The 19,082-nt window shown below is 32.8% G+C and overlaps 1 protein-coding gene across 1 annotated transcript; it reads right to left on the reverse strand.

The window, feature by feature from the left end:
- Nucleotides 1-203: 203 nt before the first annotated feature.
- LOC139515267 (zinc finger protein 12-like) lies at nucleotides 204-2,054 on the reverse strand. Its single transcript, XM_071304832.1, has one exon. The coding sequence runs from the start codon at nucleotides 2,052-2,054 to the stop codon at nucleotides 204-206; it is 1,851 nt and encodes a 616-aa protein (XP_071160933.1).
- Between the last annotated feature and the right edge of the window lie 17,028 nt (nucleotides 2,055-19,082).

Genomic DNA, 19,082 nt, shown 5'->3' on the forward strand with positions numbered 1-19,082 from the left:
AGCAGACTTGAAAGAGAGCAAGCTACAAAACCATACTTATACTGCATGCTTAGCAATTCAATTTCAGCCATTAAACTTGTTTGCATGACCTGTAAAAATGTGAATTTCAATTAGGTCTAGCCAAAATTTAAGGAGCTTGCCTGCTTGGTCAGTTGGGCATATTTCATTTTTATCGCTGAATAAAAAGATTGCATGATCAGGCATTATTTTTCTTTCTTGTGTTTCAAAATCATATGACGTCGAAGTATTGAGGTATCATTGAATGTATCTTTACAGAGACTACATACAAATGGGCGTTCACCAGTGTGTGTACGTTGGTGTCGTTTGAGGGCACCTGACTGTTGAAATGTTTTCCCACAATCCTTACACAAATAATTTCTTTCACCCGAGTGAGTCCTCATATGAATAAGAAGTCCTTCTCTAAACTTAAATGCTTTAGAACACACGTCACAAACATGTTGTGGTACTTTATCATGAACTTGTTTATGTTTTTTAACATCATAAGGAGTTTCAAAACCTTTACCACAAATGTCACATAAATGTTCTTTAACAGCACCGTTTCCATGTTTAACTTTCATGTGCCTATCAAGTGTCTTCTTTTCAAGCCAAGATTTTTTACAAGTTTCACAAGTAAATAATTCTCTCTCTTCCACAGACGAGTGAACTCTTTTCAGATGCTGTTGCAAAGTATGCTTAGATGACAGTTTCTTTTTGCATATATCACATTCAAATTTACGTATAACATTCCCATCTTGATCATGTTGATGAAGTTTTATATGCATATGATAGTAATTTTTAAGAACTACTTTTTCACATGTTTCACATTTTTTAAAAATGTGTTTTTGCCTTTTGTGGTTATATAAATGTTGTTTAGTACAAAAACTTCTACTACATAGTTCACATTTATGTACAGGATCTGTTTTAGCATGATTCCTTGCAAAATGTTGCATAAGTTGTCTTTTTGAACGAGCATATGGTAAAAAATTCACATAAGGGCAAAATTCACATTCAGACTTGGCCAGTTTTGGATTTTCTTTATCCCTTACAAGTTTGCCAGCATTTTTCTTCAATGAAAACACTGTTTCTTCGTACTTGAAACTACTTTCTTCTGGGAGGGCATCAAGATCTACATCAGGATGGTGAACATTAATAACTTTACGTGTTTTGTGATTCTTTCTTTTTCTTTTCTTATTTTCACCTGGCTTTAATAAACTTTTTTCTTCTTCCATGTTTTTAGTAATTGTAAATGGGTTGTTGTTTTCATTCTGATTGTATTTATCAGGACCTAATATAATTTCCTTCCCACTGCTCTCTACATTACTTTTGTGATCATCATCTGATAGCAAGTCTGATGAATTATTCAGTACTTTTTCATCAGTCATGTCTGTGGGTTCAAAGTCATCTTTGATTTTAGCATTTTGAACATTTTTTAAAATGTTGTTTTTCTTTATATCATGTTCAGATAAAACTGAAGTAGACGCATTTGCTTCTTTGTTTGCTATTCTTTCATTTTCTGTGGAAGAAACAAAATCTGAAAATATATTTGTTTCAGGATCTTTTAATGCAATTATGTGGTCTTTGTTACAAGTTTTTTCTGTTATTTTGTCTTTTGTTACTCTCTGGTTTGTACAACACTTGGAGATTTCACAACCTGGTATACTTGAATCGATACCACTTTGTGATGTTTTTTCAATCTGGCAATTTGAATTAATACCAAGATCACTTTCATCATCTTCACAATGAACGAGAAATAACTTTTGTTTTTCGTTTGAATCTGAAACCAATGTTGAAAAATCACTTAAAGAATCAATGACATTTCCACTAAGTTGTTGGGTAAAACTGTGTATAATTTGGTTTGCTCGAATAATATCTTCAAACCGACCAGAACAAACATAATCAACTCCAGTGTCTGTATTTTTCGGAGAAATTCTTACTCTTGTTTCCAATTTCAACTTCTCGAACAATACGCATTCTGGGTTACATAGGAAAGTTTTCAATGCGGCAGAATAACTTGTCAAAAGCAAAGTTTCTGTGTGGCCAAAGACTGAACACATTTTGTTGATCAATGGGACAAGTATGCATGGGGAAAGAAACTAACGATATTGTATCAATACAGTTAGTAGGCAAATTACCAAAAACATAACAGAGACCACAATGGACCAAAACTAGCGAAATGATTTAGTTTGTTCTTTTCTTCTTCTTCTTCTTCTTCTTTAAGTTTTCCAGTTTTCCATCTGAATAAAGATGATTAATAACTGGTGCATACGTGGCCTATTTATTAAAATTAAGTTATATTTACAAACAGTGCAAAGAACAGATGTAGTGATTAAAACTATGTACATGAGATGAAGTTTTTTAAATAATAGTGGAGAGAACAGCATATGTTAGCTGATCTCTGAAAGAGTCGACTGTATGCGTATTTACTACTGTGGTTGGTAAAAGATTCCATTGAGTTATTGTGTATGGGAAGAATGAAAATCTGTACGAGTCTTTTGATGTATAAATATGTCTGAAGGTGTGAGAATGATGTTTTCTGGTTCTTGAGTCTGATGGAATGAGAATTGTGCTAGATGGTATAGCAACAAGTTGATGTGTGATCTTGTACATCATAACCAGTCGTGCACGCAGTCTGCGTTGTGTCAAAATAGGCCAGTTTAGTGTGTTCAGCATGTTTGATACACTACTAGTATTATGATACCTGTTGCAGGCATACCGAGCAGCTCGCCTTTGGACCATCTCTATCTTTGAAATAGATTCTGAAGTGTGGGGGTCCCAAACTGAGCAAGAGTATTCGAGTTTGGGACGGACAAGTGCTTGGTATGCCTGGCTCTTGATGTTTTGGTTTGATGTTTTCAGATTTCTTCGAAGGAAGCCGAGAGTTTTGTTGGCCTTTGATATATTGTCATCTATGTGTTTGTCCCATTTAAGGTTTGATTGTAATGTGATGCCTAAGTACTTAGCAGATGTAACAGATTCTAGTATATGATTGTGGAGAGTGTAATTATGTTTTAAAGGTTGACGTTTAGTTGTTACAGAGAGAACATTACACTTGTCTGGGTGGAAGGCCATCAGCCAGTCCTCTTCCCATTTTGCAGCTGCGTCAAGGTCAGCTTGCAGTTTTAGGCAGTCACTCTGGGATTTAACTGGCATGTATAAGATACTGTCATCAGCAAATAGTCTTAGTTTGCTATGTGTAAGGTAGTCTGGAAGGTCGTTGATATACGCCAAGAATAAGACAGGACCTAAGACAGTACCTTGAGGAACCCCAGAGGTGACTGGGACTGTGCTTGATGATCTTCCATCCAGAACAACTGTCTGGGTTCGGTCAGAGAGAAATGCAGAGATCCAATTTAAAGTGTTTCCATTAATGCCAAAATAGTGTAATTTGTATAGTAAGTGACGATGCGGAACTTTATCAAAGGCTTTCGCAAAGTCCATTATTACAAGGTCTGTTTGTGTATTTGAATTGTTTGTGGATTGAAGTTCTTGAATGAAGGAGAGAAGTTGTGTCTCACAAGAACGAGAGTGCCGAAAGCCATGTTGAAGGTCGTACAAGATGTTGTTTGATTCGAGATGTTTCATAATGTGTGATGTTACTATGTGTTCCATTAACTTGCAGCAAATACAAGTTAATGAAATAGGTCTATAATTGACCGGTTTATGCTTATCCCCTTTTTTATATGCTGGTGCGACTCTAGCGTGTTTCCAGTCGTTAGGTGTAATACCAGTGTTGTATGATTTGTTAAAGATTAAGCATAGTATTGGTGCAATTTCTGTCTTCATTTCTTTCAGTAAGCGGCCACTGATGTTATCTGGGCCGGTGGCTTTATGTGGGTTGATCTTATTTAAGAGTTTTTCGATCCCATTTGGTGTTATATGTAATTCGCTGATATTAGGATGTGAACTGATGCCTTTGTTTGGTATTGGGTCTTTTAAATTGTCTAAGAAAAAGTAATTTTTCCCAAATTATACAATTTAGAACTTTTTTCTCTGATTTTTATTTGAATATTAATTTTGCCGAAGAAAAGTGGTCTTGATATTAAGGAACATTTCATACAGATATATTTTTCCAGACTGGTTTGATATATTATCTATACAATATTAGGTCAATGTCAGAAACATTGATTTTTTTCTATGAGGCTGAAAAATTGGGGAAGGGAATGGTTTTACAATTTTCACCAGATTTCGAGCCGAATGCAAAAAAAGTAAATATTTTTATGACATTGACCTAATATTCAGTGATTTATACTGCAACTTAAATTAATACATAATCATTGATAGCTTTTTAAATCGTAATACAAATGTCAAACTTATGTTAACCCCTTAATGAACCCCTGATTGTGGAGAAAGTGTTCCATTATGTAATTGACATTGCACAACATATACTGCTGTGTTACTAATATTTTGGAAATAAACACAACTAGTTGCAGTATAAATATAAAAAAGAAGATGTGGTATGATTGCCAATTAGACAACTGTCCACAAGAGACCGAAATGACAGAGACAACTATAGGTCACCGTACGGCCTTCAACAATTAGCAAAGCCCATAACGCATAGTCAGCTATAAAAGGACCCGAATTGACAATGTAAACTTGACAATTCAAACGAAAAAACTAACGGACTTATTAATGAACAAAAAATGAACGGAAAACAAATATGTAACACATAAACAAACGACAAACTTGGCCACTGAATTACAGGCTCCTGACTTGGGAGAGGCACATACATACAAATTTGAAATGTGGCGGGGTTAAACTTGTTAGCGGGATCCCAACCCTCCCCCTAATCTGGGGCAGTGGTATAACATTACAACATAAGAAGTTGTGAACGAACTATAAAAATCAGTTGAAAAAGGCTTAACTCGTCAGATGGACAAAATACAAGTGGGTGTGGCCGGGTACTTGTACATCCCAACAACAAAAAGACTATAGGAACATATCTGAGAGTACTCGCAGTTATTTGACAGCTAGTTCAAAGCCACTAACAACTCATAAAAAAATCATGCATCTAAGACTAAATTATCAATCCGTACACATCCAACATCCAATGGATTTAGTAATAAAGTCGTCATAAACAGTCAGAGAAAACATGACCTTGTGCAATGACAAGATACAGGTATCGACAGATTGTAGATCTATGATTATGTATATGTATATAACTAACTAGTAATATTTAGTTTGCTTTTAATTTACTGATAACAAAATCAATATTTATACCAATAAAAACAACATTCAATGATCTTATTACAGTGTTGAATTGCACGGTAATTAGAATAAGTTTATTCAAAGGAGCGATAAGTTTAAAAGGATCATTTCTAAATTTCCGGGCACGGTTAACAACATATGTCCGTAAAAATGAGAATGTGCTTTACCGTTTGAAATATGTTTTCTACAGGTACAACCAAACTTCAAAACCAAATCTTTATATCTATGGAAAAATTTAGTGAAGGTTTTAAGTTATTCATGGTAACCGATATCCCTGGTTTAATAATTTACCCATAAAGTTTGTTATCACTATTTTACGAAATTTCCAGTTTAATCTTGCGGACTGATAACTTCCTTTCTTAGCGGCCGGAGTCGAGTGATATGAAAAAATATCCCTAGAAACTAAGGGGCACATAGCGTTATGAGCTGATGATGAGTACCATGAGACTACCGATTTTGGTAAGCAAAATTGGTCTAGATGGTTGTCAGGCTATCGTTAAAGACATAATGTGTACTCTGGATGGCTTGTTACAATTGATTGACATAACTGATATTACAACAAATAACACTAATGTATATATATATATCATGTATATATTGTTGAAGAATGTATTTTGCCCCCTTGATGTCTTATGGTTACTTTTTTTCGTCAGATTCAAGTCTTGTTGACTTATACCAGAGACTCCTTTTAATCATATAAACATTGTATACATGTACAAAAAAATGTATATATATATACATATACTCCCTTTAAGAAATTATACACAAGAAAATATTTTTCAACAATTTTATTTACAATTGCTAATGACTTTCCTTTGTCATGTTGTTTAAAAAAGAAATGTTCAACAATTTCAATATCTAAATTGTATGTACATGCATGACATGAACATACGTACACGGAGAAAAAATACATATTGATGTCGTTTTAGGGTACCCGAATGTTGAAATGTTTTCCCACAATCCTTACACAAATAATTTCTTTCACCCGTGTGAGTCTTCTACTATTCCACATCTTTCACATTTTTTAAATATGTGTTTTTGCCTTTCGTGATTATATAAACGTTCTTTTGTACAAAAACTTTTACTACATAGTTCACATTTATGTAGATCAGTTTTAGCATGATTCCTTCGAAAATGAAATTTAAGTATTTTTTTTTTTTAATGGGCAGGGCATATGGGAACAATTAACATAAGAACAAAATTCACGTTCAGACTTTGCAATGGCTTGATTTTCTTTATCCATTTTAAGTTTGCCAACAATTTTTTCCTTTACAAATACAGATTCTTCATACTTGAAATCTTCACTATCTTCTGGGACTAAGGACATTGAGATCCACATCTGGATGATGAACATCAACTTTACATGTTTTGGGATTTCTTTTTTTTTCTTTTCTTATTTTTCCCTGGGTTTGATAAACTTTTTTCTTCCTGTATGTTTTCAGTTAATAGGTAGTCCTCATTGTATTAATCACAATCTAATACAATTTCATTCCCACTGATCTTTACATTACTCTCATCGTAATTAATATCGTCTGGTTAGGAAAATTATTCAGTTGTTTCAGTAGTTTCTCTTCGCCATGGTCACAATCTTTTTCATCTGTTGGTTTTGTGTCATCTTTGACTTTCATATTTTGAAAATTGTTGTATATATGGTTTGGCTGTTTATCATGATTATTTATTACTGAAGTAGAATTCGAAGCATTTGCTTCTCTGTTCATCATTTCGCCATTTTCCTTTGAAGAAACAAGAACAAAATCTGAAAGTATAGTTGTTTCAGAATCTTTCAATGCAATAATGTAGTCTTTGTTACAAGTTTGTTCTGTGTTTTCTGTCCTTCTGTCTTTTTTTTAATTCTGTGGTCTTCATTGCAACGATTGGGCATTTCCGTTTCTGATACATTTATATCGATGCCATTAATTGGGGTTTCTGTTATCTTGCAATTTATATTACCAAAATCACTGCTTTCATCATTTTCACGATGAACAAGATAAAAAAGTAAATGATCACAAAAATACTGAACTCAGAGGAAAATCCAATCGAAAAGTCCATAATCACATGGCAAAATCAAATGACAAAACACATCAAAAACGAATGGACAAGAACTGTCGATATTCCTGACTTGGTACAGGCACTGTTTGGGGCCATTTGTTGTCTATCCCCTAAAACCCAAAAGACCCACAGTTTATGTGGAAAATAAAAGAATAATAATTGAGTAAAACAAAATTCTTGTACCTGTATGCTTTCAAACAAGACTGCACACGCTGAAATGTCTCGCCTTTACTAACTGATATAAATTGACAGACATATGCTGCTTACAATCCTTCCATTTCGTCCATATAACAATTATAGTTGACCTATTGCTTATAGTTGAAGAAAATATACCAATATACCAAAACACGAAAACTAAACATTAAGCAAAAAACCATGAAAATGAGACCAAGGACAAATAAATCCTGCAAGACTGACTTGTACATCATAAAATATTTCCATACACCAAATGTAGATGACCAATGCATATAGTACAATGTATAAGAAAACATGAATGTGTCCCAAGTACACGGATGCCCCGTCCTCACTATCATTTTCTATGTTCAGTGGACCGTGAAAATGGGATAAATCTCTAATTTGGCATTAAAATTAGAAAGATCATATCATAGGAAACAAGTTTCAAGTTGATTGGACTTCAAAGTCATCAAAAACTATCTTGACCAAAAACCTTAACATGAAGGGGGACGAACGGACAAACGAATGAGGTCAAGGTCAGATGACACCTGCCAGTACAACATGTACACCTTACAATCATTCCAAGAACCAAATATGGTTAACCTATTGCTTATAGTATCTGATATATGGTCTTCAGTGGCGGATCCAGAATTTTTCATAAGTTGGGGGCCCACTGACTGACCTAAGAGGGGGCCCGCTCCAGTCACGCTTCAGTGATTCCATATATAAGCAACCAAAAGTTTTTCCCAAAAAGGGGGGGCCCATACTGCATAGTCAGCTATAATAGGCCCCGATAAGACAATGTAAAACAATTAGACAAACTGAAACTTCATAACATAAGCCATCTAATCTATATACAAAGTATGAAGGATCCAGTTCTTCTACCTTCTGAAATATTTTAAACTGTACTGCTCCCAAATGATATCCCCACCAGCTTTAAGGTAAACAGGAAGTTGTTGTGTGATGAATCGGAAACACATCACAGGATATAGCAGACTCATATAAACCCTGACAGAAATCTTTGTAATGTAATTCCTGAATAGATGCACGAAAAATATTCATGGGACAAACAAAAAGACTGACATATGGAAGATCAGACATACAGCAAAGGTTAAACAGTACACCCCCACTTTTTTAAAATGGGGGGTATAATAAAACGGAGTGGCTATTTGTCTGGCTAGCCGGATGAATAGTGCCAGGACTATTTGTCCAGCCATTGCAATGCTCATGTCATATTATGTGTGTTCGGAAGTTCGTGTAATATTGTCTTCAGTAGCACCAGGGGCGCATGTAATCTGATCACTGATTTTCAATTTTAAGATCGTTGCTGAAAACAGCGATAACAATATTTGTGATAAATTTTGCAGTTTTTGGAATTTGACAATAGAATACAATAGAATGAACTTCAAAGAATGATATAATCTTATAAAGAGGACTAAAAAATAATTGAAATCAAAAGGAAAATCAGAAATAAATATAATTGATTGTAGAACTATAGTTTTACAAAATTATTCGACTCGCTACAGCTGTATAAATGGTGGAAAGGATTTTCAAAGTCAGAGTAGTTGAGAAAGGCATTTACAATGTCATGTCTAACTTAATAAATCTTAATTAAATTCTGAAAATAAATCTTGCAAGTAGCACTCGAAGTGGGATATAGAATAGGGGTTACAAAAAGTGTGGATGTTGGATATAGGATAATAAAAAGTGGGGCTAATGAAATATAGGGGACAACAAAGGTGGGATCTAGAGAAAAAAAGAAAAGAGGAATTTGGGAAAAGGAGCACACCATGTCACCTCGACTCCCTCACATAAATAAACAAGAGGCTCTCAAGAGCCTGAATCGCTCACCTTCAACTTTTTTGTTTAAATCATTCATCAATGATTATTTTTGCTTTTCAGTGTGTGCTATAATATGCCATTCAAACATTCTTTGTATCTGTCATATTTTCTTCACAGGCAAAAATAATGCACTTTACCCCTAGCAACATTGGCTATTTTTCTTGAAGTAAAAGAAATGAAAGAACATTTAAAATTAATAATAATTAGAGTTATCTCTCTTTGCATGAGGATTTCTTTTTGTCGAGTATCAAGTATCGAGTAACAAAAAGTGAGTATCGAGCTATAAAAAGTGAGTATCAAGTTACAAAAAGCGAGTAGCGAGTAACAAAATGTGAGTAGCGAGTTATAAAAAGTGAGTATCGAGTTATAAAAAGTGAGTAGCGAGTAACAAAAAGTGAGTAGCGAGTTATAAAAAGTGAGTAGCGAGTTATAAACAGTGAGTAGCGAGTAACAAAAAGTGAGTAGCGAGTTATAAAAAGTGAGTAGCGAGTAACAAAAACCGAGTATCGAGTTATAAAAAGTGAGTAGCGAGTAACAAAAAGCGAGTATCGAGTTATAAAAAGTGAGTATCGAGTTATAAAAAGTGAGTAGCGAGTAACAAAAGGTACTTATCATTTTTATATCAGCGCATCATAGTTCATTGCAAAGGATATTCATTTTAATTCATTAATTTAAATTGATATATTTTGTTTGCCATTTTGAAAGAACTAATGTTAAAGTAATATACTAAAATACATATCATTCTTATAAATGCAATACGACTGTGCAAGACCCCCATGTGTGTTTAAGTTTGCTTACGCCCATTTCGTTGTGTCACAGCCAACTACCTTACCCTTAGATGATCATGTGTCTATATTAAACTATAAACAGAGACATCTTTATTAAAATAGTACGTCAGCTTGAAATTTCCAATTAGTATAAAAAAATAATGAAAATAACAGTGAAAACCTATCTGTAAAATACACCTTTTCTTTACAATTAAGGAACTGAAAATAGATACAAGGAAAGAATTTTACTTTTCAAATTAAATTTTGAATTTGTAAACTTATGACAAAGTTTATAATATGTTATCCTCAATTGGAACTTTAAATAGTAATTTTTGGATTCAAAACCTATGACTGTAATTTTTGCTCTAGTAATGATATAGGTGATGAATTTCATTACTTGTTCCATTGTGAAAGAATACTTTTATAACCATACCATAACGCTTGTTTGGAGATGAATTAAAATTGAGAATGGAAATGGGGAATGTGTCAAAGAGACAACAACCCGACCAAAGAACAGACAACAGCAGAAGGTCACAAACAGGTCTTCAATGAAGAGCGAAATTCCCAGACCAGGAGGCGTCCTTCAGCTGGCCCATAAACAAATATCTATACTACATGAACTAGTTCATTGCTAATGAACACCATACTCAACTCCTAATTGTACACAAGAAACAAAAATTAAAAATAATACAAGTCTAATTAGTATTCTTCTTGACATGCTAGTGCTTTGTATTGGAAAACGAAACAACATAACTCCGGGGAGGACTGAGGCTATAATTTCAATTTGTATATTGGTGTTTGAATAAAAGATTTTTCATAATTACACTTTGTATTTTTATGAATAAATTTACAAATTAGCTAATTATTGGAATATTTATCAAAACGTTAAGCAATAATCCAGGAAACATACACTATATCTGTATTAGTTTTGTTAAAAAATGCATATTAATATTGGTAGTAAGGACCTACATGTAGTTCTTAATTGAGATCCTCATCAGATATCCCTGGCCATATATTTTCCTTTTTGTCATATAAAGAAATGCTCGAATTTAATATGTACGTACGGGAAACAAGGAACATTATTCCCAGACAAAAAAAAATGATTCTAAATACATAGATATAGGAAAATGTGGTATATGAGTGCAATGAGACAGACTCTCCATCCAAGTAACAATTTATAGAGGTAAATCATTGTAGGTAAAAAAAAAAAAAACAGCCTTCAACACAGAGCCTTGGTTCACACCGAACAACAAGCTACACGTTCATAAAAGATGAATTTTATTACAAAGGATAATCATCATGAATTATACTGAAATTGTCCTTTGACCTCACTGATATTAATATGTTTATGTGTTGATCTGTGATGGGTATATATGTTAATGAAATCCTTCACCGAATATGGGACCACAATATTACTAGTGGTAGACCCCAATGTTCAACAGTCTTCAATTTCTACCAAATATGGGCTGTCAAAAAAAAAAATGCTAACATTCCAATTTTCAATAACAGTTAACAGCAAATATATTATCACAAAAACAGATAACAAAAACCCTAATAGTCCAATAACAGCTAACAATGAATAAGACAATAACAGCTAACAGCAAATATATTTTCAGAATAACAGATAACAAAGAATCAATTTGGCCCATAACAGCATAACAGTTAAACCCCTTGCTCCCCTCTTTGGTTGCCAATGAGACATATCTCCATCCATGACAAAATCTCTTCAATGTAAGCAATTATAGGTCACAGTACAGCCTTCAACATGGAGCATTGGCTTGTGCCGCAAAGTAAGCTGTAATCCCCCAACTTCACATGTAAAACAATTCAGATGAGATTAAACAACACCCAGATTTAAATACGAAATCATCAATGTTAAAACATGTATATATGAATTACAGTAACAAGAGACAACAAAAATCATAGATTTCTTACTTGGAACAGGTAAGTTAGGAAACCGTATATATATTTAGGGAGGTTAAAAGTATGTGCAGGATCTGTCCCTTTCCTCTAACATAGGACAGTGGCATTACCGGTACAGCACAACATAAGAACAACCAAGTAAAACTCTGAAGAGAACAGCTTTTAAATTTTAACTTATCGGGTCGATACTAAGCAAACTATAAACAAATAATCAGGTTAGATGACGAAATAAAAACATTTATCCTGATTTAGAGTAATTTATAAATAAAGTAAAACGACTATCCTTTGCAATGAATTCATATAAAATAGCAAGGTATCAAATTGTATTGAAAGCCTTCAGAATTAGTAAGTAATGAAAAGGGAAACAAACCATGAGATGATCATTCGTTGAAAAACCAAAAATATAAATGGTAGCTTCTGTTACTCGATACTCACTTTTTATAACTCGATACTCGCTTTTTGTTACTCGCTACTCACTTTTATAACTCGCTACTCGCTTTTTGTTACTCGCTACTCACTTTTTATAACTCGATACTCACTTTTTATAACTCGCTACTCACTTTTTGTTACTTGCTCCTCACTTTTTATAACTCGATACTCGCTTTTTGTTACTCGCTACTCACTTTTTATAACTCGATACTCACCTTTCATAACTTGATACTCGCTTTTTGCAACTTGATACTTGCTACTCGACTAAAAGTAAATCTCTCTTTGCATATTTTAAGTCAGTGTGTAGAAACCAAAAAAATAACTAAATCTATATAAATTAAGTTAATTATCTCCCTTCAAATATTTCAGACCAAGAATATCTTCCTTTATGCACATTCTCTTGTCATGTACTGGATCTGTGTAAAGTTTAATTAATATTGGTACAGTCATTTAGGAGGAGTTGTGCTTATCTCCCTTGAAAAAAATCTTACAAGAAATATCTTCCTTCATGCACATCTACAGGTTGTGTACAAAATCTGTGTAAAGTTTCATCAATATTGATTAATCTGTTTAGGAGTAGTTGCGCTTACAGCTTGTTGCCATTTATAGCTATATTTAACTAAGTAAAATCAATTATCTCCCTTAAAATAATTCCGACCAGAAATATTTTCCTTCATGCACATCCTCAGGTTGTGTACTACAACTGTGTGAAGTTTCATTAATATTGGTCCATCCATTATGGAGGAGTTGCGTTTACGAGACATATGAACAGACAGACGGACGGACAGGGTGATTCCTATATACTTCCCGAAAACTTTGTTTTTTGGGGGGTATAAAAAACACAAATTAATACAAGTTACCCTAAGGATTGTTAAGTTTTAAGTTAAAGTGAAATTGGTTCAGTAGTTTAAGAGAAAAAGATTTTTTTAAGTTAGCAAACAATGAAAAATTGTGTAAAATTATCATTAAAGGGCAATAACTCCTTAAGGCGTCAATGGCATTTTTAGTCATTAAACTTACTTGTAGATCTTACATTGATAAACATTTTTGTTGTTTATAGTTTATCTCTATCTATAATAATATTCAAGATAATAACCAAAAACTGCAAAATTTGCTTAAAATTACCAATTAAGTGGCAACAACCCCACAATGAGTATCAATTTGTCTGAAAATTTCAGGGCTGATAAATCTTGACCTAATAAACACTTAAACTCCTCAACATATTTGCTCTAAATGCTTTAGTTTTTGAAATACAAGCCAAAAACTGCATTTTAACCTATGTTCTATTGTTAGCCATGGCGGCCATGTTTTTTACAAAACACAAACTTTATACAAGATACCCGTAGAATCATTTAGCATAAGTTTACCTGCAATTGGTTCAGTACTTTCAGAGAAGAAGATTTTTGAAAGATAACAAATTAATGAACAAATTGTGTAAAATTGTCTTTAAAGGGAAACTTCGCAAAAAAATCAAAAATTGATATAATGTTCATTCTGTATAAAAATGCTCAAATTCGTAGATATTAAAGTTTTATTCCGCTAGATAAGCGATCACCATCGATTTTAAATTTAGAGTATCAATTCTCTGAGTTCCGCCATTTTGTCTTCTTTCCCGATTAATAAAAACGATATGTCTATAAACCACAAAGAAACAAAACTACAGTAACCGATGTAGTCGTAATTGCGTGTCGATATCTTGTCAATCGTACGGTTGTTTTATCCGACCAAGGAATTGTATATTTAAATATACAATTCCTTGATCCGACTTACTAACTTGATACGGAAATTATTCTTATTTTTTTTAAATTACCATGGTCTGTTGTTTTTAAACTGTTGATATTGGAATTAGGTGAAAAGTCAAAGTTGAAATCATAAATAAGTGTTCCGTGGAAATTGTTTTCGAAAATCTAATTTGTTCATAATTCTTTAAAGTAATAAACTTTTTTCAAATATATTTTGATCTTCCCTCATCTGATCACCAGCATGGCTAAAGTATTACTTTCAAAGGTATTGTGAGGGGTGTGAGGTGACACGTCCAGGTATTCAAGCGATTTCCTGTCGGGCTTGCAAGTTCATGCATCGTTTCACTTCTGCAGGTATTGATCAGTGTACACGGCTGATAACTTATAACTTATAACTAGGCTTTTGAACTATCAGATGTATAATATACAACTCTGTCTTACTTGTCATTACTAAACTCATACGCTTGTTTATAAATAATATTTCTGGTGTAAAGAATATAATTCATAAAAATATAAATACCCAAAAAATAAGATTTGATGAAATTAAAATCTATTTAAATATTTTTTCCAAGGGTGAATTTGGGAAAATGTAATATATACTCATTGTCAATAGTGAAGGACAGATTGGAACAGACCAGAAATATTGATTTAAAAAAATGTACGCACTTGCCGACGATTCGTTTATACGACTGGATAGAAAGTTACGGAACTATAGCGCAATTTAAAATATATACATGTATACCGGTACACCCCATGTATACATTGAACATAAGAAAAAAACATATATTTTGAATAAATAGGGGTAAAAGTGTTGTAAATAGACAAGTCGACGTATGCCAACAGTATGTAATCATCGAATGTCGATAGACTATTGTATACCAGAAGAAGAAGAGAACCAATTTGATTTAAATACAGGTCGATGTATAACTTTTGCTTTGGTCATTGAAGCTGTGGACCTAGTAAAATCACAGATTTATATTTCAATAAGATTGTTCTCGAACAAAGGAAGGAATTCGTCATCACAATTGTTATATATGCCACTGGACGAACACTAATTATCCCCAGGGGATGTGAATATTTTGCTGGGAAACTTTTGAGTATCACAGTTTCAAATTAATTTCGGGATTTATTTTCTTTCTTGGTATTCAATAACAGAAAAAAGAATAAATTACTTGTCCGCTAAATAGGGGTATTCTTGTCAGAAAAAAGACTTTTAGTTATATTTAAAAAATAGGGAAATATGACATTAAATTGGTTCTGTCTTTTTTTAAACATCGTTAAAAAGATGTGTGTCTAAGGTGAACGCCATGCACAAGAACCCTGTAATACTAGTACGAGAGTATAACATGTAAACATTCCTTCTCCATGATATGGTTGTATTGGAAATCTTTTCATACAGATTGACAACTCATTGTCCGATATGCATGTAATATTTGCCACATGACGCCCATAGTTCTTTCTACCATCATCATCTTATTCTTTGATATTGCTGTAAACATCGATGGTTCACACCCAAACAAATTGGGAGTAATGGACCTTCAGAGCTTCTCCGTGTTATACACTTGTGAAATATATAGACGAAATTTCTGTATTGAAATGAATCTACATCTCACAAACAGGATTTTCAAATAACGATTTTGAGTAATCACCTTACAAACCAATATAAACGTATGGCAAGATATAACCATGAAGGAATTTAGTTTTTGTCAGACGCAAGAACTCATCACTATATCATAAACGTATACGTATATATATGCATACAGTTTCAAGTATCAAGAACAAGCGGTCGATGTCGATAGTCCGTTTTCGAACTGTTCAGAGTTAGACATGTCACTTGTTCATTCTTGGAAGCCTTCATATTCCCCGTCTAACGAGGGGAACTCTTTCTGCTTGTATGGTAATTCTGTCGTGTATCTGAACAAGCGGTTGCATTTCCTCTCCTTTCCCCAACAAACAAACGAACGAAACGCTACTAGTCTGATTTCTCTGGAGCTCATCCTCAATGGCTCTTATACGTCAGGAAACTTACATGTATACTAATAATGATTGTTTCACGATTTGAATACAAGTTAAGAAATTCCGGTAAAGTCAATGATATCAAACAGATGTACAATGGTATATCAAATTGGGTAATATTGCATTTAGTTTTTATTAAAGATTAAAACTACTATTTTTTGCTTCATATTTTAATCTTTACGCCAATTGCCGCTAAGAATCTGAATTTTATTTTCAATTAAGTTACACAATTTAATTATTGTATCTTTATTTTCATCGTGTATTAAATCTTAGTGTATTAACATCGTGACAGCATACTCTTTCCAATCCTTTCTGTTTATCCTTTCCAAATAACAACATATATACCTGTGTACGCTTGAACTCACACCTGCGGCTAAATAGCTACAAGGTAAACGAATTGACCTCAAGCCGAGAAATATACAGTGACCTTTACAAAATAATATACACACTCTGCTCACACATTAGTTGCATTGAAATGATTATCAAAATAGAACTGAAATATTTTCATTTCAATATTAGTAAAAATGTTCAATAAATATTTTATGAAAAAAATCTCAACAATAATTAATTAAATTTATTCAAAAGCATTTTCTAGAGATAATTTTATAGGAGTTTAATTCAATCAATACAAAACGGTATATGCATATTCATTTTCGTTCATTTTTATATTGTGGTTAATAACTACGACCATTCGTCAGCTGTGCGCTTTTAATTGCGTATATTGTCGATAAGCTATAAGAGTTGAACAGATTTTATTTTTTCCCAGAATTCAATAAATCGGGCTAATACGTCACGACCCACTCGAGAATTCAACCAAAAAAGTTACAAATACTTGATTTTCTCCGTTATTAGAAGGAATATAAATTTAAAACTTTGCAAATGTGTTTTTTATGTTAAGATGAACATAATTATATGATAAGTAAAAAATCGCGGAATTTCCCTTTAAAGGCCAATAACTCCTTAAGGGGTCAATTTACAATTTTGGTCATAATACCTTATTTGTAGATCTTACTTTGCTGAACATTTTTGCTGATTACAGTTTATCTTTATCTATAATAATATTCAAGAAAATAACAAAAAACTGCAAAAATTTGCTTAAAATTACCAATTAAGTGGCAGCAACCCAACAATGGGTTTTTTGATTCCTCTGAAAATTTCAGGGCTGATAGATCTTGACCTAATGAACATTTTTATCCCATGTCAGATTTGCTCTTAATGCTTTCGTTTTTGAGATATAAGCCAAAAACTGCATTTGACCCCTATGTTCTATTTTTAGCAATGGCGACCATGTTTGTTGATAGATCAAAACTTCGGACACAATTTATAAACTAGATACCATAAGGAACATTCAGTTAAAGTTTGGAAGTATTTGGCCTAGTAGTTTCAGAGGAGAAGATTCTTGAAATAGTTTACGACGACGACAGATGACGACAGACGACGACGGACGCCAAGTGATGGCATAAGCTCACTTGGCCCTTCGGGCCAGGTGAGCTAATAAAATCCCACATGGAATTTCTGAATAAGATTTCAACAGTGTTGTTTACTTTTTTTTCGGGGGGAGGGGCATTATATCAAAATCTCCCACCTCTCACTCAAAATAGGGATAACTTTATGTCTAGGGATCTATAATTATCTTTGACAGCTACGGACATAATAATTTTGTACCTTTATCAGCTAAACAAATCAAAGTGATGGATATCACTCATGGAAAGATTAGAACAGTAGTTTGAATTATGTCACACTAAAGGTATGGTGGGGAAAATGAACATTTATAAAGCACTATTGCTGAAAATTGCATTTACAGCAGATCTTTAGAAGGAAACTTGCTTTTCCAGTATGAGGATAAATTTTAAATTAAATACTAGTAATATGGGTCTCTAAATTTGCACAATTTTATTTAAACTGCAACTTTGTACTTGTTTGGTTTTATAAATATTTTGATTTGAGCGTCACTGATGAGTCTTATGTAGACGAAACCTCGTCTGGCGTACTAAATTTTAATCCTGGTACCTTTGACAACTATTATATCTAATCGAAATTATGTTGCCAGTTCTGAACATGTTTCAAAAAAACAAAAAAATGCAAAAATTCTTCTAGTTAATGTTACCAACTATCCTTGTAAGACATAAAAACCAACAGCTAAAAGCTTTAAAGTGCTAACAAAAATTATCTAAAAATGTTGTTTTGGGGCATTTTGTAAGTTGAAACAGGTTATTTGGCATTGAAAATTAAAAGTTTTAGAGTGCCTTTTGATCAAATTTTAAGTATTTTTCAACACAGGGCATTTTCAATTTTATTTTTCAACGTAAACCAATTAAAAAACTTATTTTATTGAAATGTGGATTCTTTCTGGATTGCAAAAATATATATTTACTTCTAATAAAAATTCAAATGACTAAAATAGACATAATGATTGATGGGAAATAAACTAATAAATAATGGTTTGTTACAATCAAAAGTTTATAAATTTTAAAACTGTTTCAAGCCAATTCCTGAAAAAAAAGGTGAACTAATCTAAATTGTTGATTAATTACAGATGATTATTGGAAATTCATCAAGTAAATTATAGGCCATACTTGAATACCTTTTATATATTCATATTTATATTCATATTTCAATTTTTTAAGATCTTGTTAATCCATTAATCATTTATCTTTCAGATATAATTTACAGAATCACTTTATGTAATGTAGATTAAAAGTAATTGGCAATAAATAAATCTATCATCCTTATAAATATCAAACAAATAATATACACATTTGTGTATTCAATTATGAGGTCAAATACTTGTGTATTAAGAATTAGATGCATATTGGAGTGGTTTGTATAATTATGTAAGACTGAGGTTGATAGGTAATGTGGTCAATTTGATTGGCAGTTTAGGAGGTGGGGCATTTTAATTAAAGGTCCACCTTGTCTCTGATTGTTTAGTGAT

Source organism: Mytilus edulis, chromosome 3, assembly GCF_963676685.1.
Source record: "Mytilus edulis chromosome 3, xbMytEdul2.2, whole genome shotgun sequence".
In the NCBI taxonomy this organism is placed as follows: domain Eukaryota; kingdom Metazoa; phylum Mollusca; class Bivalvia; order Mytilida; family Mytilidae; genus Mytilus; species Mytilus edulis.